General features: G+C 39.9%; 1 protein-coding gene across 1 annotated transcript in view; it reads left to right on the forward strand.

Moving 5' to 3' along the window:
• CSMD1 (CUB and Sushi multiple domains 1) overlaps positions 1 to 26,028 on the forward strand; it is a gene marked incomplete at its 3' end in the record, with an annotated part of 1,744,596 nt that overhangs the window by 1,470,744 nt on the left and 247,824 nt on the right. Inside the window, exons 24-25 of the mRNA XM_082863948.1 lie at positions 25,028 to 25,219; positions 25,688 to 25,814. Coding sequence (XP_082720074.1) covers positions 25,028 to 25,219; positions 25,688 to 25,814 — 319 coding nt within the window. The remainder of the gene's footprint in view (positions 1 to 25,027; positions 25,220 to 25,687; positions 25,815 to 26,028) is intronic.

The raw sequence follows: 26,028 nt of genomic DNA on the forward strand, positions 1-26,028 counted from the left end.
TTCATAACATGACTGTACCTGAAAAGAAAATATTATGACATTTAAGAGATATTAGGGTTGGACTTCCCTGGTGGCGCAGTGGTTGAGAGTCCGCCAGCTGATGCAGGGGACGCAGGTTCGTGCCCTGGTCCGGGAAGATCCCACGTGCCGCGGAGCGGCTGGGCCCGTGAGCCATGGCCGCTGAGCCTGCGCGTCCGGAGCCTGTGCTCCGCAACGGGAGAGGCCACAGCAGTGAGAGGCCCGTGTACCGCAAAAAAAAAAAAAGCTTGACTTAAAGAGATATTAGGGTTAAAATTATTGTGTGATTTAATGCACATTGACAAAAATTCATAGACAATATATGAAATATTTAAAATGAATGATATAATTAATAGTAATAGTCTTTGAATGCCTGCAACACATCAATACTTTTCTATTATATCTATCTATACATACACATATTAGATTCCATACATTATGTAAAATAGATTACATGTGTGTAAAATATAATAATTTATACATATAGATACACACACGCACACATATAGGGGTGTGTGTGTGTATATATACCCTATGTTGTAAGTGCTTTCTCATCACAACTCATTTCCTCCTAAGAAAACTAAACACAAGTAATTGGAGTGTGTGTCCAGGATACCAGCTGTCTGAGTCAGTGGAACCAGGATTCGGTCTGTAGCTCACAGTTTTAAGCCGTGTTCTTAGTGCCCCCTCCATTAATATAATTAATATAAATCAATATGGAAAATGCCTTTTTTTAAAAAAAAGATGAATGTGAAGAAGACAGAGGAGGGTAAAACAAAGGAGGAGAAGGAATTGTTCTTTCACAAAGAGAAGTTGGACGTGTGATAACTGTCATTTTCAACATTTTTAGTTCCAGAAAAATAAAGTAAAAAATATAGTTATTTGGTATAGGTTATTAATTAAAATTAAGTAATAAATTAGCTAAAATGCTTAAAATATACAAGACAGTCCAATCCTTCACCAACCCGATGATTAAAAATCTTTGTGATACCAAATACCATGACATAAGAAATTAAAAATTTCAGATTTTTGAGCATGAAAGTCTATTAGTGATTATCAAGACTGATTCCTTTATTTGACAGATAAACAAATGAAGGCCTGAAAAATACAATAACTATCCCAGACATAAAGCTAACCCAGGTGCCTTAAAGGAGGATTAATTGCCTCAAATCCCCCTTGGTAGGTGAAATTACAGTTGAAGAATTATAATCCTTTTGACAAAAATAGAATTATAGTCCCATGGACAGGATGAGAAAACCCACATTTCACTTTCATGAATATAACCATTTAAAAGACTCCGCGAATTGAAAGCATACTAATTATATCATGTACAAATAAATTACTAGCAGTTATATTACCAAATAAATTTATAATTACAACTTTTGTTTACTAGAATTCTACTTTAGAGAATTTCATCCTCAAAAAAGTTTCAGAGAGTTCTTGTCAAACCAGTTTGCTTTGATTACAGATAAAATGTAAACCGCCATGATCTCTTTTTCTTCTACTGCGGTTTTCCATCAAATGCTCATCAATTTTTAATTTATTACTCGGATGTGTCAACACACGCCTCCCAGGTTTTATACTGGTCTTACAGCCTTAGAGGAACATGGGCACATGAGAAGGAAGACAATGTGAAAGCTCTAGGCGCCTTTCTGAGTTTCCTGTGATGCACACCTGGGTCCCCCTCCATTGTTGCTTTGGCCTATCTGACAAATCGTGCTTCTTCCAATGGCTTGTAAGCAAAGAGCTAAAACCTTGGCCCGAGAGCTGTCCTCTCTCCTCTGTGCATCTTCACAACCTTATCCTCAGGGCCGCCCAAGTGTGGAGGTTGCTAAGCTCACAGCTACTTCCTAGGAAAGGTATCATGTTAGACTTCTACGATACATTGCAGGACTTTTTCAGCCGTAGTTACCGCGTCCTGTTTTCCCTCTGACGATTTCCAAGGAGAGTAATTCTTGATTTATGAGCACTCATTCCTCTCCTCTCGTGGCAGTGCAAATTCAAGCCTGCTGGAATTTATAGTCGCTTTATTTATTTATCAGTGAGATGGGGGTTACAGGACTGTTTCCAGAATTCTTACATCCCCTTTATTTTCCAAATGGCAGTGAAGAAAGTCCATATGCCCTAAAAACGTGTGATGGGATTGAAATTAGAGGTTGTAGCTTCCTTTGTGTATCATGCCCACCTTCCCTCGTCAAGAAGAGTTGCTTCCACATATATACAATGGAATATTACTCAGGCATAAAAAGAAACAAAATTGAGTTATTTGTAGTGAGGTGGATGGGCCTAGAGTCTGTCATACAGAGTGAAGTAAGTCAGAAAGAGAAAAACAAATACCGTATGCTAACACATATAAATGGAATCTAAAAAAATTTTAAAAAAAGGTTCTAATGAACCTAGGGGGCAGGACAGGAATAAAGACACAAACACAGAGAATGGACTAGAGGACACGGGCAGGGGGAAGGGTAAGCTGGGATGAAGTGAGACAGTGGCATGGACTTATATATACTACCAAATGTAAACTAGATAGCTAGTGGGAAGCAGCCACATAGCACAAGGAGATCAGCTCTGTGCTTTGTGACCACCTAGAGGGGTGGGATAGGGAGGGTGGGAGGGAGACGCAAGAGGGAGGAGATATGGGGATATATGTATACATAGAGCTGACTCACTTTGTTATACAGCAGAAACTAGCACAACACCGTAAAGCAATTATATTCCAATAAAGATTTTTTTCTTTTTAAAAAAAGAGTTGCTTCCATGCGCTATTCTCAGCCCCTACTAGACAGCATGTGATGGTTGTCACTGTTTCTCCATGGCACCCTCCAGACTGTGAGGACCTTTACTGCTCCTCGCATTTCTCTGAGTAACTTTGAGAAACCTTGAAGCTGTGGATGTGTTTATGGGCACTTTCCAATTATTTGGATTTTATTTTTATAACATAGCAGCACAGACTTTCTAAAAGAAGAAGAAAGAAATGTTGGTGACGGTTTCCAGTTATTTAGCTCTTAGTATAATCAATTTGATGGGAGTAACTATCTTTTCTGCCTGTTTTTCCTCTTTCCTCCACCTGCAATAACACAGATGCTACCCAGGTGCAAGTCTTGTTTCCAGGATTGTCCTGGAGCTGGAACACACTGCCAGATGGAAAAAGATATTTGTAATATAGCACTGATGGTGCTGATGGCTATAATCAAAATATTATTGACTTCACATTAAATTCTTAGGTTTAAACACTCGGTAATTAAGTTTAAGAAATCCCACGCTCCCACGATGTGGTTGAATACCTGAATCAAATCTTCATCTCTAAAAGATGGTTTGGAAATAATGAATGGCTGTAAAATTTTTTCAGCCAATTATTAAAGCTTAAGCCTATTTGAAGGCACTTTCAACTATTTTCAGAAGACTTTTGTAATTGCCTCTTGCTCGTTAATTGCATTACTGAAGGAAACATTCATATTTAAATGTTTCAAATCCGTAATTAATCTACACACAAGTGGATTAGAAAAAGTCAACAGAGTAAATATATAGCTTAATAAACATCTTGAAGTTTTTCAAATGAGTACAAATCATTTTGTATATCCTCTAATATTTAGAGCGTACTACCCAATACCTTCTAATTTTACCATCTTGGCAATTCTGGGTCTCGGTAAATAGCTCCTTTTTCTCTTCTTTGTAAGTTAGAAACTCAGTCTCCAAATCTGTAAGTGGTTTGCTGAGGCTTTTACCTATGGGGTGTTATAGCTGGGAGCCAATCCAGGTCTTCTAAACAAGGGCCAGAACTGTTGATGACCTTATTTTCAAATATTTTAGGTGATCCCAGTTTGATGAGTTCCATATTTATTGACTGATATTTATATATGTAAAGGCATTGGCAAGGAAGAAAAGCCAGGCATCTTTGGGACAAGTAGGAATAAACATATTAGTAAACATTTATTAAGCAACTGCTGATTTCTGAGTAGTAGGTTAGAGCAACATACAACTGGAAAAGTTTACCTCTATTGGAAAACACTGCTTTTTACTACAGATTTGTCCATTTTCATAACAGTTGGTAGTCTTCTGAGCCTACAATTATGTCAAGTGGAAACATAACCCATCAGCTCTTTTAGATCAGGGACAATGGGTGTTCATTTTTTATTCCCCTCTGTACCTCGCACAGATGTCGGATCTATAATATTAAAAGCTTAGATTGGATCATTGTTATTCAAGCTGTATTCCATGGAGCACTAAGATTCTGCAGAGCTGTCTCAGGCCAATAAGAGTTTCACCTTATTTAACATAAGCCTTTCTTTTCTTTTTTTTTTTGTCATCCCAGTGATTCTAAAGCTCTTAAATACCAGGAAAAATCATATTGACAGTGGATTGCTATGTCTTCTAAATATTTCAGCAAATATTTTTACAGAAAAGTAGTTCTGGCAATTAAAAAAAAAATTCCCTGTTGAATTCAGAATTCTTTAAAAAATATACTGACCCCTTTCGAGTTCCACAGGGATGTTCCCAGAACAGTCACTCTTCAGAAACAGTTTCCCACAGGACTTTCTGGTTGTCACTCTTACTGATTTAAGTAGGGAGGAGCAAGCAAAACACCAGTCACACCTGAACAAAAATTCTTGCCGTTCGGGGGTGTCGTAAAGGAACTGTATTCACCTCCTCTGCGCCATCTCGGTGTGTCTGTGTGCTGCTCGATCAATGACTGTACCGTGTGTCATTTGTGTACTGAATGCTTAGCACTATATTGAAACAGAGAAGGCAAAAGCCACGGTTCCCGTCCACAGACAAATGACTTAGGGTAGTCGCGTGCAGCACTTGTGAAACACTGGTCCGTGGAAATGTGGCTGCACCTTCATGCTCTCAACTGTGGGATGGGTCAGCAGGGGGTTCAGGGCCCAAGCTGATACGTGTGACCGTAATGTATCCATCTCCTGATGCACTACGTTGATGCAAAGATGAAAATCTTTTGATTCTGACCCTTAAGGTATTGTATTTGACCCCTAATACATTTCATTTTAATATGAGTTTGCTCTTTTTCTCCAAAGAAACTATAGCTCCTCGATGATAGTATGTGATCCTAGTACCCCAAGAGTTAGAAATACATATGACACATATTATATTTATTTATTTGTGATGATGGCAAATATAATTTTCCAGAGCAATGAGAGATCATTGAAAGCTGGAATCACCCTAGAGGCCTCCAGAATTTTCTTTCCTTCCTGCTAGATGCCTTTGACTCATCCCTTAAGATTGCAGTTAAATGCCAGTTTCTGTATAAAGGCTGCTCTGCTCCAGATTTCTGGAGCAGAATCACCTGCCTCTCCCATGCTCCCTACCCCATGCATTTTGTCTCTAATCCTTCGTTTTTACTAACAGAAGGGGTGAGGTTTTCAAGAGGAGTAATCTTAACTTGCTCACTTCTGTATCACCTCCATAGTCACTTAACAAATGATAATTGAGTTGACCTAGATTTGCCTGGAAGGAGGCAGATTTGAGTAAAGATGCATGCGGAGAGTAGAGTATGATCTTGGAACTCATGAGATAATGAATATGAAAGTCTGAATAGAGTGGAAGATGCATGATGAGGAGAAAAAGGAAGACAGATGAGCTGCGGGAACCTGATTATGGAAGCCACTGAAAGCTGATCAGGGGTATTGCTCAACATTAAGGCAGAGCCATTAATAATATTGGAGGAATGAAATTAATGCAAGTGTGAGATTGAAAGGAGAGGATGATAACAGCCCCAAACAGCTCTGTCTGTGCTCTTGCCACCCACGAGTGACCTGAGAGTAAAGGAGAAAAGCTACTTGCTGACTTTTACAATAACACACATAATGGGACAGAGCAGAAATATGAACTTATTTTTACGTATAAATGGAGCGGTCAGATTGAAATACTAAATATCTTTTAAAAACAAAAAGAAAAAGAAGGGATGCCTTGGGAGGGTGGTGTGGGGTAGTCAGTAGTCACAGAAGAACAGATAGACGGACCTTAAAAATGGAAATTGTTTGGTAACCCCTCAAGATGTATTTGGCACAGAAGACTAAGCAAGTAGATGCTGGAGTCTTATCCCCCTGGGAAACCTGTGCTGTGGTGGAGGTGGACTAATTAGGCTGCCCTCCCTTCAGGTCCACTGGCTTTATTTAACTAAAGTCCCTTGCTCTGATTCTGTGGTTATCAGGCAATATTCTCAGTGTGACTGGGGTGTCAGTGTGGCTCTGCCAGTAGGAAGAGAGTGACTTATTTGTGTTGACATAGGGATTCCAGTACATGGACTGAATCCATTTATTGTTTTCAATTAGGGAATTGGAATTCTGGCGTTGTGCTTAAGTCACTGGAGTCCCCCATGAGATGAATCTCTTTTGGGTACAGAACTAGGTGTCTGATCCTACAAAGTCATCCTTCAGGAGGCAGACTGCTAGCTTTCCTGGGGTGACTTAACGCCCCTGGCTGTTGCAAGCCTCATTTTTCTGTTTCAGACTCTTATAATATAGACTGTAGAGTGGGGAACCCACGGTCAGGGACATCTCTAAAACGCTGAAGGAAAAGAAGCTTGAGGGGATAGACAAGGAAGAACGTTTCAAAGAACTAAGAGGCTGGAGGTGAGCATGCAGACCTGAAGGACAGAGCCACCACTGGTCCATAAGGCCCCTTTGTGCGTATTATTGTTTACAAAGGAGGGGAAGTGCTTATCCTGGAAAGTCAGGACCTCGGGGCACGCCCTCCGCAGCTGCACTAGGCAGCTCTGCGAACAGCAAAGCACACAGCCTGGAGTCCAGAGACCTGCCCAGCGCCTGGGCTGCATAATTTGCAGATGATGGTGTTCTGTTTGGGGACAGGAAAACTAGGACTTCGCTTTCCCCACAGCCAAATCTCTCATGGCTGGTTAATTCCATTTTTCAGTGTCTTGAAATGGTCACCCTGCACCCAACCCTGAATTATCTAAGATAAGCACCTAGACTAGAGAAACCTCCAAGTCCCCTACAACTGGAATCTGGGAGAAAAGAATGTGTCCGTTTCCCAGGATGGCCCCTCATTTCCAGCTTCAGGGATCCCCGCCCCCCGTTCGCACTGTTTTCTCCAGCTGATAAGGGGCGGAGGTGGGTGATTTGGCACTGACTGATTTGGGACCACCCACAACATATTCTGGGAAGCGGAAATAAGTGCCCGGAGCCACAGTTATGCAGCTGTCATCTCGATTTTATTAACATGCTGATAGAATTAAAATGACACCAGCATTAAACACGCTATTATAAATGAGTGAACGACTCTGGATATGAATATATCCTCAAGGCCAATAATGAAATACTAAGCACTGTCACCTTCGTGCTTCAAAACAAGTCACAAATATTGCAAGCATGAAGTATACACGGGCAGGGTGAGCCATCAATTACGGGAAACAGAGTTGCTGACGGTAAAGAATAGAGTTAAGTCAGAAGCTGAAATTGGAAGACCTTGAAATCATGGCTTGATAACGAGCTAGTTATCTACGGGCTTGGTTGACATCCTAAGTGGGTGGATGTAATTTGGGGGGTGTCCCTCCTCCCGCCCATCACCACCCAGTTACATCAGGAGTCGCCATATTTCTTTGGGGTTTTTTTCCCCAGCTTTACTGAAATATAAATGGCACATAATAAGTTTTAGGTGTACAGCGTGATGATCTGCTACACGTATAAATTGTGAAATGATTACCGTAAGGTTTGTTTAATGCCACCGTCGCCTCACATAATTACTTTTTTGTGTGTGTGGTGAGAGCTGCCTATTTCTGATAGAGATTCTTCTGATACCTTTTCCTCCCCGACTATGAAGGAGGTTTAAGTGCACAATGATGTGTTCATTTCATAACTGCTTTTTTTTTTTGACAACTAGATTTTGGAAATTCTGTACAAGCTAGGTGGCAGTTATAAAAGCAAGTTCTTGAATCCAGGTTTATAAATAGCAAAGACATACACTAATTTCTCAGAAAGTCGTGGTTGTAATATGTGCAAGCATTGCTGTTTATCTAATAAAACCTACCATGTTATTCCAAGAATAGCATTTATCACATTTTCAGTCTTTATGTTCTAGAAAATCATGTCAAAACAATGTTTGGTTCAATGAGTAGTTTTAAAACTTACTTAAAGTCGTGCTACAAATCAGGGGAAAGTATGGAATAGGGTCCAGAAAATAACCGGCTTGCACGTGAGTCCACACAACAGATTTTTATTTCATTTCAATGAAGATGAAAATTGTGACAAACATATCTTGCTGCTCTGGTGTCTGCTTGTGTGATACTAGAGTATTAATGTGTAATTTGTAAATAAAGGTTTATGGAGCAAGAAATTGTTTTTAAATTCAGCAGATAAAACTGCTGGGAAAATGTGATTCGTATTATTTGTTTTTCCACAGTTAACTAGTAGATAATTTTATAAAAGTGTTACAAAATAATAGGCAGTTATTTTGTGAATAAGTCTATTCCCAGAAAAAAATGAGTTGTGTACTTCTAACTTTATTATACCTAGGTTAGATTTATTTTAGTTTGGGGGTTATCACCGGAACACTTCTCCCATGAATCAAGTACTACATAGCAACTGTCACCCGTGAAGAAAAAAAAAGATAACTTTTAATTTTTTTTTTTTTTTTTTTTTTTTTTGCGGTACATGGGCCTCTCACTGTTGTGGCCTCTCCCATTGCAGAGCACAGGCTCTGGATGCTCAGGCTCAGCGGCCATGGCTCACAGGCCCAGCTGCTCCGCTGCATGTGGGATCCTCCCAGACCGGGGCACGAACCCGTGTCCCCTGCATCGGCAGGCAGACTCTCAACCACTGCGCCACCAGGGAAGCCCCAAACTGATATTTTTAAAAGGTGTATATATTAAGTGAAAATTAAACTGGATACTCAGAATTTATTGTGCTATGAAAAGGATGGTATAATAAAGAGAGAAAACGGTTTAAAGTCAGTTATGTGACTGGCATATGACCATATGCTTATGTGATTGCATTATTGGAAAGCTCCCCTATCAAAATATCAAGCCATCTCCATACATTTTTTATAAGCTTACACCTTCTTGTAAGAATTCTGAAAATTGCATTTTTACTCTGCTTTTACAAGAAAAGAAAGCCTATAGAATCATGTTGTATGTAATACACTTTTCAAAATAGAATGGCTTTCAGTGGAAATATCACAGTGGAAAAGGCAGTCCAATAGAGAGAGAGGCAGTCTGTTAGTCCCTACAAAGAACTCTGTATTTACTGTAAAACAGAGTGGACATTTTAGAAAGAGGAAAGCATCTCAGGGAATGGCGAATAAAAAACCAGTGCCCAGTTCCCAATCCAAGCGTACAATTCATGGTTTGCCTTAGAAAGTTTTATTTTTATGGATACATTTTTAGATAAACATCCAAATAAATGTTTAATTCTTGTAAAACATCATTAAGAAAATACTTGAGGCCAAACTTGATAGCATTTTTAAGAAGTGAGGCTTAGGGTTGAGTCATTGCTTTACCTGGAGACTGAAACCCCTCCTACCTGTGGCTACCCCATGGGGAGGCTGCCGTAAACACAGGACATGAATCTGCATCCATTTTTCACAGGGAGGAAAAGGCAAAATATTATTATGAATATTTTAACAAAGGAAAGTGACACAGGTGATGCTTAATCGACTTACTCAGTGTCAAAAGCAAATTCGAGGTAGAGATGGGCATACAGCCTGGGCTGCTTGCCTTCTAACTGGGTGTTTTATCATCTTGCTCCCTTCTTAGCATGTATAACATCACAAAGACTAAAATATAAGTGTTTACAGTGTTTTAAAAAAATTCCAGTGAAACCATGAGATGCTTTGCTTCTGTGTCAATGTGAGAGTTGCCTAATTGGTATCACAGGTCACCCTGGTGACCCATGTCATGGTCCTCCGAGCCCTGTGAAAGCCCCTGCATGCCAGTGGGTCTAGGAACCGCTTCTACGTAGCTTTTCATCATTTTCTATGAAGTTTAGTTTTGTGGGCTTTTTTTAAAATTTTGTAATTCATAATTCTTTATATTTTGTGACAATTTAACAGTTGATACACACTGCTATCTATTTTGCTCTGTCAGAGTTAAATATATTGTTGGTCACCAATTCTTTGAGAAAGACAAAAGGATTCAGAGAAGAGTGACATAAATGATTTATTACAGGGATTAAACTAAAAGCATATGACTTGAGTGTGAAATAAGATGAAGGCTGACAGATGATATCACCAAATACTATAAAATCTTAACATTTTATGGGAAGAGTGATGACAGAATTTTTTCCCTTCTTCTTTAGGGGAAATAAAAAGCAATAATTATTGTCTTAGTCAAAGTCATAGATACATTGTTTTTGCAAAGAGTCATTCATGGGAAGATAGGAATCTCAGAGAGACTTCAATGTCTTGTCAGAAGGGAAGTGCTGGGTAATGGATCATGGGTCACTTTATGTCTGATTTTGATTTTTCTTGCATGCATTATAGCATCCTTAATGACTCTTTAAAAGGAAAAGACGCATGAAATCGATTCAGATTCAAAATTCTTGTTTTCTCAACTTCATGAATTTTGACATAAGGACATTTGAGTGCTATTCAGATTTCCACAGCATCATCAAATGAGAGGTTATTTTGTTGTTGTTTTTGTTTTTTACTAAGTAAACATTCCAAAAAATACTGTTATGAAAGAATTATGTCTGTCAAATTCCAACACTAGGCAGTTAGCCTGGGGGATATGAAAAAGGCATCTGGAATATTCAGCTTCACATTTGCGAAGACTTGAGAGTGATACACTTAACACCATTCAGTAACAAACTCCAGGAATGTGCATGCACTGTCAAGTATTTTAACCTGATAGTGAGATGTGAGGTGAAACATACACTTTCCTGAGTCTCTGGAGACCAGGAGCACGAGTCCCGACTCTGTCACCAGCCAGCTGTTGGATTTGTCATACCACAGACCATATTTGTCTTTTGTAAATAAGTAGTTGTTTTTGGACACTCAGTTCTGAAATTCTATGAAAAAAATCAAAGGATATTTTAACTGTTGGAAGTGGTGTGAAAGTTTTCTTGTGATTATTTTAAGAACATTTACCCTTTAATGCCCTTTCACAATTGGGTAACTGAGGGCTCTGGCATGAAGTGTAAGAGGACCAGAGAGCCACGCCAACATTCCTGGACCCGGTGGCTACTGTTTAATGAGCCGGGGTAATGGGGAAGGGGGGATTTCATAGTAGGAGAGAGGCAGACTTTATTTATGGATAATGGCACTTTGATGTCACTTGATATTTGGTGTTAGGGTTTTAATCTTGCTACAATATATAGCACTGATTGTAGATGCAAGTGAAGTTAGAATTTACTTATTGGACATTGTGTGATCTAATTCTGATGTAATGACTGTAAGAACAAGGTGGTAAAGGTAAAAATATAAATGACAGATGTTTTTTAAAACCCTCAGTTTCCAGGACTCAGTGATGAAGTGGATTGTAAATGAGATGAAGAAAGGCATGAGGATGGCTCTGAGGGTTGAGTTTGAACAGATGAGGGAGGTTTCACTGCTGTTGCAATTGGTAATAAAAACAGTTCGGGACTTAGCTGGAAATTCTAGCATTTCCTAAGAGAGGGTAATAATGTATAATGAGAACTGATGGGATTCCCTCTTTGGAAAAAACGTTTATGGAGAAATGTGTCTGTCTACCCTCCATTCTAAGTTTGTTCAGTAATACTGAATGCATTCTGAAATTTTCCTAACTGCATATTTTTTATTGAAAGCTATTTTTAAATCCTCCCAAATTTTGTAAAAATCAGAAAAGTATTAAAATTCGAAAGGCATGCATTTATATTCATGATTTTGAAAGCCAGTTCACCTATTTTTTTATATGTGGACAAGCAGTGAATTTTGTATTTTCATAACACTTGGAAATCATTAGAAGCCTAATGGTTTATTTGAATCAAAGGCACTTACTAACAAATTAGAATTAAAATAAGCATCAATGGATCATAGTAAATAAATATATTCACTGTTTCTATTTTAACTTGTGTGCTTACTTAGGTGATACAGTAAACAGAATTCACTATTCTATCCCTGTCTTCAAGGAGGTGAGGTTTTAAATGGAAAAATAAACTATATGCACAAGAAAATATCGAAGACCAGAAGTTTAGTGGTAGGATTCACAGCAGATCCAGGGAGGAAGAAGAGAACTCAGGAGGAATAGCTAGAAGCCCCAGCAGGAATGCTCTGAACTTGACCCTCGAGGATGAGCATGGTTTGGAGGATGAGCAGTACTTGGGCACAGTTGGGCAGTCAGCCTGCATGCTGAGGCAGTGGTGGGTGACAGGACATGACAAGAACGATCTTGTCATGGGTGTGACAAGATGGGTATTGATGGGTATTTCCTGGGTCTTGTAGGCGATCCCGCCAGGAAGTCTCTTAGAAGGCCAGGCAGACCCTCAGCAGGAGGTGAGGAAGATGGGCACCAGCAGGTGAGGGTCAGGGGGGAGGTTTTTTACAAGACATGGGTGAGTGGTTTGGGAGCAGTGGAAAGATGGAGTCAGAGATTATCTCCAGGAGTGGGGAGTGTGAGCATCTTTGAGAAGAGTGAGGAGGTCAGAAAGTGATGCCGATTGGGAAGATAGTGCATCCATGGGCTTTGTGGGCTCACAGAATCATCTGGCTGCACATTTGGCTTTCTTATGCATCTGGGCTTTGCTCCTGAACTCTCTGTGATGCTTAGCGCAGGTGAAGCTTCACAGCCCCTGTGGCGAAGTCCCAAGGAGCCCGTTCTGTCTCAGCCGGCCTCGGGGCTGCCCTGGAGCTAAGTTAGGTAGCTCGTGTTACTAGTGTCCCAGGAGAGAGCTGGGTGAGCGCATGGGCTGGCAATGACAAGTCACAGTTAGGCTGATGGACGGCAGTCACGCACACAGACAGTCCTTGAAAGAATGAGCTGTAGAAAACGAGGAACAGCATTCTTACCTCCTTCTGCTGTGATGGGCCAGCAGTTGTCTTGTTTTGGCTGTCACGTATTAGGAATTGATGCCCTCACCACGTTGTTTGAGGTGGAACATTCTAGCATGTGGTTTGACAATTACATTGCATTTGTTATAGAATAATAAAAGTAACAACGTGTGAGTAATAACAGCAGCAATAAGTCCAAGTACTATTGGTAATCCTTTATATTTATAGAGTGTACTTATGAAGGGCTCCAAGTGTTTTCGTAAATCTTTTACTTTTTCTTTTAAAAATCTCCACAATATGGGGGCAGAAAGAAAGAAGCGTCACTCTGTATAGTGAGCACTTGGAAACTGAAAAGGACAGGCTAAGGGACGTGAATCCGAGGATGGACTGAGTCTAGGACGGTATTTTGCAAGTATTTCCCCTGATCCTCCATCCTCTCCAACTGGTCCTCACGTCCCGGGCCCCTGGCCATCTGATTACGATGTTCTCAGCCTCTCTCCAGTGGGGATCCTTTCATTCATCACTCACTCACCTTCTTCCCCTTGGGGTCTTTAGACATCAGCCAGTAGGGGTGACTTTGCCTTCCTCCCAGACTTTTTTTTTTGTGCCATGAGTAGAAACACAAACTAAAGAGAGGAAAGAACAGTCCTTGGGGAATCAGGACTCTTGTCAAATGTTGCCTCCAGTATAATCTCTTGGGGATTAGCGTGAGGTTCATTTGGTGTGGGTAAACTTGACATGTTTCTTGATCCAATGTGGAAAATTTTCTGCGGAAAATAAAATGTAACAGTTATTTTATGAGTGAAGAATCATGAAGCCCCCCCATGGGACTTTTCAAAATGATTTTCATTCCTTTTTCGGCTAAATCAAGTGACCCTTCCTTTGCAGATGAGAAGAGACTAGGTACCTCGTCTTCTATAGTTTGTCAGGATGTGTCTTAGTTCCCCCATTCCTGTCTCAGTGAGAACGGCTGGAGGACCCCGGGGTGGGCACATCCAGTGCTGGGGGGAGTTCCTCCTGGAACGGAGACCGAGTAGCGGGAGAGGGAGGGACCGCTTCAAAAGCTGCAGAGGGAACACCCTCTGTAGCGGGAATCGTCATCTTGATTCTGTGCTTATTCCACTGCTTGACGTGTGTGCTTGACTTTCTCTGTGCTGCCACCATTTATTTCGGTTGTGACAAACTCTCCAGTCTGTCTTGCTTAGGATCTTGTGATTTTCTAAGATTATTTCCAGGATTAAGAGAGAGAGTGTAGATGAAAGTGCCTGACATACTGAGTGGTGCAGAGCAGGTGTTCTGTACGTGCTGCTTCCCTCCCCTTCAGGTTCATGTCCATCTTCATGGAGACACACATCTGAAGTCAGGGCCCAGTCCGTTCATTTGGTTCCTAAGCAAATAGTAGATGCTGAGATCCACGGGCGAAAATAGTAAACGAGCATCAGCTTGTATTTCTCTATTAAAGTAAAAAAAAGTATGATGTCGATCTGGATATTGCCATATAAAAACAAATAAATGCAAACATAGACATCGTAGAGTTTGAGACACTGGACATTAAAATTATATGTTATACTACTAGTAAATGACTGTTTTAAAAATAACTTATTGATGTGTTCCTAATTGTCCTCCTCCAATTTTCCCATCGTTTCATTTAATGGATTTAGTTTTTCTTAAGCGATATGGAAAAAAATCTGGAAGTTTTTCTATGGGTAAAATAATAATATAAATCAATTTGACAGGAATGCTCAAGTTTCTTTTAAAAAATCATCATTGAAAGTGTCTTATTGTTAAAAATATGCAAATATATTACAATATATTTCAATTATGGTATTTATGATAGATACACATAGAAGTTTCTCATTTCCCACCTTGTTCTAGTTATTGGCTCTACTTATATTGATATTTAATTTCATAAGCTATCAAAACCTATATTCAATCTGGTTTTAATTTCTACCCTGTTTTGCTATCAGGTTACATCAAATTATATAATTATATATTGTAAAGGATTTCAGTTCTTCTTAACTTTGCATTTGGCCCTGAAGATCCTTCAGGACTATAAACTAAAATTTAAAGAATCAACAATAGTTAATCAAATGCTTAAAATAGTTAAGGTACTTTAAGCAATTTGTGATTTTCAAAGTTTAGAGTAAAAACATGTTGAGTTTTATTTTTTAGACATATTATCCCTGTACAAAAACAAACAAAGAACACAGACCTTTAAAGAGAAGTTACTTTTTAAATTCTGCTGCAAAAAAGAAAAATGAAAAACTACCACTCTGTCTTGCAATATGTTCCGACAATAATTGAATTACATTCTTTGTAATTAAATGTGACGTACAGTTGGCCAAACTCATTTCATTGTACTTCAGGGTGTCCCTTTATGTAAATGGTTGTCTGTATGCATGTCTATCTGTTTTTGTCAGTAAAACTGAAAGAAGTGTCCACCTTTGAGTGTGACATGTTGTTTGTGGTCACCTGGTGTCCCTTGGAGAGTACAGGTGGCTCATTTAGAAGCAGCCATATGTTATGTGGGTGGCTGCCTGTGAATGGGCTGCCCTGTACTGGCATCCTGCTTTCACAGAAACCTCAGGAAGCACAGGAGTCTCCAGCTCTGTGAGCAGTTCCGCACCCGAAACGTCGATGTTTGTCCATTCCGTTCTCCTTAAGCACTTGTTGGTGTGAGAGTATCGCTGCCGATGGAGCTCTGAGCCCTGAGGGCCAGGCTCTGCCTGCACATGCAACCACAGTGCAGTGTCGTGTGAGACTTACCACATAGTAAGTGCTTAACAAGCGTGTGTTCAATTAATGACTGGGTGTCCCTTTAAGATGTATGATATTAACTGTTGTTTTTCTTCCTGTACAGATTGTGAGCTCCTGGTGGGGCAGGACTGAGGTTAATTAATTTTTTATCTTCAGCACCTAGTAGAATGCATGACACACAGTAGGCACTTTATATATGCATGTCAACTAGGTGATTTAAGTAATGAATTAAGGTTGTAGGTCAGAAGACAAGACGCTCCAGATTTATGTTCCTAACTATATTAGTGAAATTATCTCATTTTTTTCACTTTGTGCCTATTAACATAGTGGGTTAAAAATTATATTGAGAAATTATACTCTCCAACACATTTTATCCGTAAAAAAGTAATATTACTAGACTAAGCTACTGTTTATAATTTACTACCTTCATCATCAGGTAGGAATCATGATTAAAAATACATTTTAGGAGAAGAGTATTAATAGCTTACATTTACAATCAGAGTAGCGGTATTTATGTCAACATGAAAACATTTTTGCTTAAAACTAAAATGTGTAAAGGACATGGATCATCTGAACAGATTAAGTAGTTGTGCCAGACAAACATTAGTATTTATCAGATAACTTGAGGCTCATTCTGTTTGGTGAAAGGAGCCATCCTTATAAAACTTTACAGATGTTCCTGTTAAAAAATATTCTGTGCATGTCCTACTATTATTAACCTCCAATATAAAAAGAAGTGAACACAACAGAACAGAAATAATTAAGAAAAAGTAGAAAAACTAATAAAGAATAGGGGCCCAGGACAACAGAGAACAGAAATATGCATTTGTTAGGATTATGTCCATGTTGACTCATATTTTATGTATTTCTATTGCTTGGATACTCATCATAATCTGTTGTTATTTGTTATTATATCTGATTCCTGTGTTGGACAGTAAACTCTCTAAGGCCTGGTACCTTCTTGTTCTTGTCTCAAAATTTTGCAAATCTTGTTTGGTTTTAATTATTTCATGGAAGAAGTTGTTGATGAAGGATTTTCTTGTTTTCCTGGATAAATTCACTGGATCTGTAATGAGACGACACCAATGTTACAAGTTGATGATGTTGATTCTTCTGTTTTCTGCCTGACATGCAAGCCCTACCTCTCTCGTACCAGCTCGTTCCCTCTCTTGTCTTCTCTCTTCACAGACCATCTCTCTGCAGCCTCCAGTCACCTCTCAAGCTCCCTCCACCTGATAAAATGTTTGCAAGCTTCACACACACACATAATCTTACCTCATCCACTACCATGTATCCCCTGCTACAACCTACCTTTCAGCACTAAATATCTTTTTGTTTTCCTGCCTTTTTTTCTCACTCCAATCCATACTCTATAGGACTACTGATTATCTCTCTGAAGTGCAGATATATTTGCGTGACTTTCTGTGCAGCTGCCCTGGCTTCTCCACGACCCTGTTACATACTGACTCGGTCTCAACTCCCTGGGCTCCAATCCAGCCCTTTCCCTTCTCGCCCATATCCACTCTGTCTTCTCTTCAGTCCTATTCCCACTCCACCTCCACATGCTTAAAACGAAGCTTCAGCAAATACAGATGCTCCCAGAAATTGTTCTGCACTCCAAGATACACCACATTCTTCCGAACTCCCATGCGTCTGTGAAGACTTTACCTGGAGTTTCTCCCTCTAGTTTTATCACTCCCGACACCGACTAGGCTTCTGGACCAGCTCAGGTCTTATCCCAACACTCCTGCTTCCTTTGGTGCCCCTCTCAACCTTCACAGGAACCTCTACTGTAACATCTATTCTTTTTAAAATACTTATTTTCCTATCTGTGTAATTAACTAGACTATGGAAGATAAGGGGCCATGTTTCATTCAGTACTTCTCACAACATCTAATAAAGCCCCAGAAGTGATACTAAATGTGTCTGGAAATTTGGACAATGCTCTGATTATATGTTCTTACCATAGTGTGTGTTAGAATAATATTCACCCTTTGGATGTGTTTAAAAACTGATTCAGAGTAAAATGCCTTCATCCATCCATTTTCGTGCAGATGCCTCATCCTGATCTTGCCCCAAGTTCCCTGAACCATCAGCTTTAAATGTCCTCTACACGGACCAATAGGTGTGTATAGTGTTAAAGATCTGTGAGAAGGTGAATACTACGAATTCTTCCAGGAAGCCTTCTCAGAACTGGTGTTAACAATTGGAACCACTGGGTAGCTCTACTCAAACTCAGAGTATAGTCAACCTTAAAGATGTGTTTTGGAATTATATAATATATTCAGAATTACACAACATTTCAAGATGGACTCCTGGAATTCCTAGCTGTGATTACCTTGCTTTATGATATCTTAGTGACATGTGTGATAAAAACCAACATGGTTCCAGAAAAAATAGGTAATTTCTTTGGTTATATGATTCTCATTCTGGACTTTTACAGGGTTTTGTTTTGTCTAGTTTTGTGTTTCACTCTGAAACTCAGAAGTTCTGAGCTCTTTTAAGCTTTTCCGTTTAAAAATTACCACCATCCTTATGATTAATGCTATTTGGGTAAAATTCAGAGTGTCTTTCCACAGGGGTGGCTGACGTAATCACAAAATAATAGCAGCAGTAATAAAACTTAGCACGTGGGGAAAAGAAATGGGTTAAATGAAAAAAAAAAGCTGAACAAAAAAACCCAATTTGAAATCAATAACAGACATGGCTAAACAAACAGCACAGATATATAATTTAATAGATAATAATTTAAAAATCAAACACACACACACACACAAATACTTCACCCAGAATTTCATTCTTAAATAATGAGAGTTGCATTTAAAAACATGAATTAATCAAATACTTCATGAAATTCCCTGTTAATGAACTTCTCACGTGAACCACAAAAATTAGTTTTAGCAGTGCTCTCCTCCTGAATACAATTTTTTCTAGGTAACTGCAAATAAAGGAAGTTAATAAAAAGGAATTTTTAACAGTTCTTCTTTTACTGAATGAAAATGAGCTGTTGTTGCTGTTTTTGCATATGGCAACCTTTCTTAGATTACTAACTTTTAATTTTTTTACAAAGAAGTACATTATTCAAGTTGAATTAAGTCTTAGGTAAAGTTATGAGATAATGTTTCTATAAGCATGCAAGGCTTTATCAGTGGTTCATAGGAGAAGATATCAGAGATTCTTAAATGATAAGGATTCTTTGTCAGTTGTGTACTCAAAGCTCACCTGAGCATGAAGGTAATTTCTCAAGAGTCCCTCGGATGGAGGACGAAGAGTTCACATGACTGCGACCCTCACGGTTCATCTTGGGTGTATGAAGTGGATTAAATCTACAGCAGCTTCTTTTCAAACATAAGTGCTTGATTTTGAAGATAAGAACTAGTCCAAACACTTGAGAGTTAAGTGGAAGTCTCTTATAAAACTAATATTTTGTTAGACTTTAAAGAGATATAGGATTTAATCCTTAAAAACATTAAGACTGGGTAATTACCGCAAAAGAGATGGAGTAATAATTTTCATCTGCCTGATGTTGGGAGCTTGTTTTGACTAGAACATTTTGTTCAGAGCATCTTTGCTGCTTATGTGACTACGAAGAAATCAGTGGAAAACAGAAAGAACTAGAATTACTAAATCGTTTCAAGTAACAATTGCAATTCTTAATAGGTAATGTTTTGAAACAAATAACTTGATTTAATCTTAACGTTTCTATGGCTTAAAGAAAATACAGAAAATCGGTATTTATACACTGATTTATGGCAGGCTACTGGCTTCAAGATAAAAAAGGATAACTTCTCTATATTTTTAAACCATTATTCTATAGCAGGCTTAAGAGTGATCATTTTAAAGTCTTTTAGATTCAGGGACTTCCCTGGTGGCGCTGTGGTTTAGAATCCGCCTGCCAACGCAGGGGAAATGGTTTCAATCCCTGGTCCGGGAAGATCCCACATGCTGCGGAGCAACTAAGCCCATGTGCCACAACTACTGAGCCTGTGCTCTAGAGCCCATGAGCCACAGCTACTGAAGCCCACATGCCACAACTACTGAAGCCCACCCACGTAGAGCCGTGCTCTGCAACAAGAGAAGCCACTGCAATGAGAAGCCTGCGCACCACAACGAAGAGTAGCCCCCGCTTGCTACAACTAGAGTAAAGCCTGCACTCAGCAACGAAGACCCAATGCAATCAAAAATAAATAAATTAAATAAATAAATTACAAAAAATTTGTTTTTAATTTAAAGTCTTTTAGATTCAAGTTAAAATGGAAGTATCTCTTCTTTGGAGGACTATCTTTGTAGATCTAAATATAAATCTAAGAAAATAATTTTTGAGATTTTTTAATAACTACAGAAAAATATTTTTCCTGAAAGGGACACAAAATCAACAGCACAAAACTTTATATTGTCATTGAAGAACTCTGCTGTTATACATCGATTCAACTTATTTCACCAATGTTTAAAAGCAGCGTTGAAATTTTTAAGAGACAATGATAATATTACACCCTAACCACATAGCAAGCAGAGCTCAACTGAAATGACTGTCATTCAGTTTGTGAAGAGAGAGGCTGCAGAGGGGCTGTGTATCTACTGTGTGTGGACAGACTGAGTCCAAGCATCAAACTGGTTCACTGCACAAGCAACAAGAAACAAATTTGGGGTTTCTAGAGCTCCTCTCTAATCCTTTCAAGATGTTGATTGAATGCTTCCTCTAGGAATAAATTTCTATGATACTGCCTGTAACTGTGCATGAATTATTAAACCCTGTCAGAAGTTTTGAACAAACAAAGCTCCCTTCACTGAGTTGGAAAACTAAACTTGGGAATATCAAAATAATAAATAAAGATAATAAACACTTTTCAAGTTTCTGACAAGAAGAGGAATATATTGGGCTTCCCTGGTGGCGCAGTTGTTGAGAATCCACCTGCCGATGCAGGGGACACGGGTTTGTGCCCCAGTCCGGGAAGATCCCACATGCCGCAGAGCGGCTGGGCCCGTGAGCCACGGCCACTGAGCCTGTGCGTCCGGAGCCTGTGCTCCGCAACGGGAGAGGCCACAACAGTGAGAGGCCCACATACCGCAAAAAAAAAAAAAAAAAAAAGAACAGGAATATATTGCATATAATGCCTTTAGGTAGGTCTAGAAGCTTCAGGCACTTAGAATCAAGTGTAGGACTTTTTACAAAATAACATATTTCACGATATTGTCAAGGACTTAACTGATCTTTTGAAAAAACAATAAATGGAATCATAAGAAAAACAGGACAGCTGGTAGTGGGAAGAGTAACTGCCCTTTCAAAAATAGCTTGGCTCATAGCTCAGGGAGATCAGCTCAGTGCTTTATGACCACCTAGAGGGGTGGGTTAGGGAGGGTGGGAGGGAGATGCAAGAAAGAGGAGATATGGGGGGATATATGTATATGTATAGCTGATTCATTTTACTGTAAAGCAGAAACTAACACACCATTGTAAAGCAATTATACTCCAGTAAAGATGTTAAAAAAAAAAATAGCTTGGCTCAACTCTGCATGATGAGGTGTGGTTTAGAAAACAAAATCTTTCAAGACTGAGTGATAGAAAAAGCAATAAAACAGACATTTTTATAATAATTCAACACAAAGTTTAGCAGTCACTTTTATTGGTACATCTGTGTTTACTTGTTCGTTTTTCAATGTTCCTTCCTTCCTTCCTCCAAAAAGGTTTAAATGCAGGTTTTGGGGCAGAGGAAAACGGTTCTTCAAGCTAATTTTAATATAAGATTTGGGGGTTTTAGAACTTTGATAACTTGTTTGTTGGAAAACTTTAAAAGCCATGCTCTCTGAACTTAGAGGGAAAGTCTGGATAACCTTTAAGCATGAGTGTTTATCTGTGAAGTGGATGGCTAATGAGACAGCACGTAAATCGCCAGGAAAGTCAATGTCATTACTTTATCTTTTATAGGCATCAATCTCCAGGGAGGACAGTCTTTCATAACAAACTCTTCTGTGTAACCAGGAAATAATTCACTGTCAGAATAAAAGGTCTCTGGAAAGTCAGCTGGACCATTTCTTTGTCCACCCCTTAATCATCCTCAGAAGTTCTGTGTGTTTCAAAGTTTAGTCTTAAAAAATTAGATGGAATATTGCTGACTTTTCAGAAGTGAGTCGCAGCCTTCACCAAAAACTGAGAAATTATCAATATCTTTTAAAGTTATTTACGTCTAGCTTTCACAATCTAATCCTGGATTTTAAACATCTCCATTTCCAAAATAGGTATTTATTCAACAAGCATTTTATAAACTTAAAAAATCCAGGTTTCAGGTGCTCCTAGAAAAATCAGAAGCTTGGGTCAGAGGGAGTGTGAATTTCAGCAGGACAGCAGGTCGTCACTGTCTCCTGGGCTGCTGTCCTGCACGGGCTCGCTCTGCGTTGGTAAGACCTGCATGGCCCCATTAGCACTTGAGCTTGGCACCTCTCATGTAGGTTTTACTTCACCCAGGTTTCTGTCACAGGGGTACAAACAAAAGGGATAGATGTTTGACTCTTTCTGTTCATAATTTTGAGACATGGATTTTGTCTCCTGCATATGTCCAATTTTATGCACCACTGACACTTGATACTCAGATACCTAATTTGACTTCCAAATGGTGAAACAGTTTGAAACATTGGTTATTATTACCATTGTTAGTGGAGCCCTACTCCAGCCATCACTCCAGCTTGTCATTCTGCTCCAGCCAGCGGTGGCTTCTGGTCCTTGTCACCATGGGCAGTGGTGCTTTCAAAAGTACTGCTCTGATGCTGTCTCTTCCAAGCCCCAAACCAAGTAAAGCAGTAACAACAAAGACTTGCTTCCTCTTTCCATTCTGTACAAAGAAAAGCTAGGGCTAAATAACCTGCAGTCTGCAGCACGTGAGCAAGGGTCGTTGTTTGTCCTAAGCGAGTTCAGAAGCTCGCTTCCTTTCCTGGTGGTGCTGGGACTATGCATCAGACTAGCCTTGTCAGATATTTGCATGAGCCCTGAAACCCTATGTGACTGGGGCCCTTCCCCTTAATTCCGATCCCCTTCGTGGTAATTTAAAATATCCTTGTTTCGTGCTGAAATTGACATACTGTTACGCACTTTCCTTCTGGGCATCTTTTTTTAAAAAATATATTTAAAAATTATTTTAAAATTAATTTTATTTATTTTTGGCTGCATTGGGTCTTTGTTGCTGTGTGCTGGCTTTCTCTAGTTGCGGCGAGCAGGGCCTGCTCTTCATAGCGGTGCGAGGGCTTCTCATTGCGGTGGCATCTCTTGTTGTGGAGCATGTGCTCTAGGCACATGGGCTTCAGTAGTTGTGGCATGTGGGCTCAGTAATTGTGGCTCGCAGGCTCTAGAGTGCAGGCTCAGTAGTTGTGGCTCACGGGCTTAGCTGGTCTGCGGCATGTGGGATCTTCCCAGACCAGAGATCGAACCCGTGTCCGCTGCATTGGCAGGCGGATTCTTAACCACTGCGCCACCAGGGAAATCCCTCCTTCTGGGCATCTTGAATTACAACTATTTGCATTTCTTAAATAGATAAACAGAGAGTTCTTGTAAAGGCACAGTAGGTAAAGACTGACATTTTATAGAAGGAAACTGTAAAGAGGGAAACTTTTCTTGGCAACTGTATGTAAATTACCAAATGTGTACTCATTTCCCTCCCATATACAAACCTGAAGAACTCAATCTTGATTATGTAGATATTATGAGGGTAGATGATAGTGTGAATTTAAAGGTATATCTTCCTCAATGGAAAGCACTCAGAATGCAAATTTGACAGGCAGACTTAGCAAAATCACACGTTCATTTTTTAAAATTTTATTTATTTATTTTTGTGAAAAGGAAAATGTCAAAGTTAGGTGGAAATAGATGTGATCCCATGTGGTCCCTCAAGTTTCCAGCTCTACTTTTTTAAATGGTCAAAATTTGCATCATGATGTGAGGAGAGAGATTTGTTAGTGTAGAGCTGTCTTCACAGATGGCCTTAAATTATTGCCTCATGCAAAAGCAATGTACGGTTCTCAGTAACGCAGAGGCTAAATCTTCATTTCTATCATCTGTTTCTTTGAGTCTCAGAGCTTAGCTTGATGAAGTCATTACCATGATTTATTCTGGGGTTTCTGCTGTACACGGAGGGACTTAGGAGTCTCTCACCCTGGCCCTTGGGACCACAGCAGGTGGGACAGAGAGCCCGGCTCCCATGAGCAGAAAGGACTTGTTAACTTCCCAAGAAGCTTGAGATCTGGGAGTTTTAGAGGAAGTGGGCCTGGGGGCGGAGGCTCAAGTGAGCACAGGCAGTAAAGACCCTGATGAGCACCAGGTGGCAGTGAGGGGTGGCCCTGCTGGAAGGTCCCAGGTGTGACAAAGAGGGGATGTGGACACAGGAAAGGCATACATGAAGCTCACTGGAGAATCCAGAAGGCTGGCTGGACATATGGATTACCTGATGACAGTTTGGAACTCTTTAGAATCTCCTTGTGTTACTCAAAGTGGGGTCTAGCTGCTCGCCACTTGAAGGCTAATCCTCGAGAGGCAAGATTGGTGGAAAGGAAAGTTTGCTTTATTCCAGAGGCTGGTAACTGGGGGAGAAGGTGGACTTGTATCCAAAGGCTGACTGCCCCGTGACAACCAGCGGGCAAGAGCTTTTATAGGTGGAGGGAGGGAGCTATGTGCAGAAACAGCACAGTCAGCTCCGACTGCCATCTTGAAATTGGTCATGATCAGCGTCATCTTGACTGTTTTAAGTAGTTAGTCTTCAGTTCCAGGGTCAGTTTGTTAACATTTCTTTGAGGCCAGTTCTCAGAATTGTGGCAGCTTGTGTCATGGCTGCAGTCTGGTCATGATGTAGTTAACTTCTTCCACCTGGTAGGGGTTTCAGTATCTACATAACAGCTCAAAGGATATGACTCTGAATATTATCTATAGCCCTTGAGGAGGAACTAAAGGTCCTTGACTTTGCTTAATGACTAAACTGTTATTATTTTGTCCTGTTTGAATGCTTTCCTTTCTTTCTGCATTTTCTCACTTCTCCGATTAAACTTTTTCTTTGGCTAAAGTTTTCTACAGACAAAAGGCAGGTGGAGGCCATGGTCCTGCTCAGTTTCACTTGTAAGTATATCAATAGATAGGAACAAATAAAGTGATCGAACCCCAAGAAACAACCAATGGTTAACAGATAAACCCAATCAAGACTCACATGTATTTCCCCATTTTTAAATTCAGAGTCTTCTCTTTCTTTCTACACTTCAAGGGACATTTGACAACCTGGTCTATTTCATCGATATTTTAACGCCAATATAGACGCCACTGTTACATTTTTCTACTAATTCCTTCCTTCTTTTCTCATAGGTTTTGACCTAGTAAAATGTGAGGATCCGGGGATCCCTAACTATGGCTACAGGATCCGGGATGAAGGCCACTTCACGGACACGGTGGTTCTGTACAGCTGTAACCCAGGCTACGCCATGCACGGCGGCAACACTCTGACCTGTCTGAGTGGTGACCGGAGAGTATGGGACAGACCGCTGCCCTCCTGTGTAGGTGAGTTACTTACAAGTGCACAATGAGAGCTGGAGGCCCACGCATGTGCTCTGACTTAGTTCTTACAGCGGAAGGGGGAAGGATTTCCACTGCTCTCTCTCCAGTATGGGTTTTTATGTATTCCTAATATTTGCGTGAGTGTGTGTGTTTGTTTTTTTTCTTTTTTTAGGTAGGAAAGACAGATCTCCTAGTACTATTTTATTGAGGCTATCTGCACAGAATTATTATTAGAAATATAACACAGTGTTTCACTGTTTTATTCTCTTGACTTTGCACAGAGGATACTGCCTTTCTATCAAGATAATGCTAGGGAACAAGTAAAGGAAAGCAATGACAGGGACAAACAGATGGCTGTGATTGTTTTCCTGTGTGTACAACACAGACGTGATGGTTTGGGCTTTTAAAGGTAGTTACAGGAAGCCTCTAATGCCTGGAGTAAACTTCCCTGTGTTTCTGTATACCTTTCAGCGGAATGTGGCGGTCAGATCCACGCTGCCACTTCAGGACGCATCTTGTCTCCTGGCTACCCCGCTCCATACGACAACAACCTCCACTGCACCTGGGTTGTAGAGGCGGACCCGGGAAAGACCATCAGGTACTTGTTTTATTGGGTTTCAGTGATTTGAGAATAGAAGCATGGCTCCTATTCTTGTAGTGGAGATAGTGGTACATCCATTATTACCCACTATTAGATTTAAGTTTCTGAGTTAAAGAAGAAAATGTAAACACATGGCCAAGGTTTTTGTTGGTTTGCATGCTCACTTTGGTATTCCTTTGAAAATTTGTGTTAAGCCATCCATAGTAAAGAT

Source organism: Leucopleurus acutus (assembly GCF_964270905.1).
Source record: "Leucopleurus acutus genome assembly, chromosome: 21".
Lineage (NCBI taxonomy): Eukaryota > Metazoa > Chordata > Mammalia > Artiodactyla > Delphinidae > Leucopleurus > Leucopleurus acutus.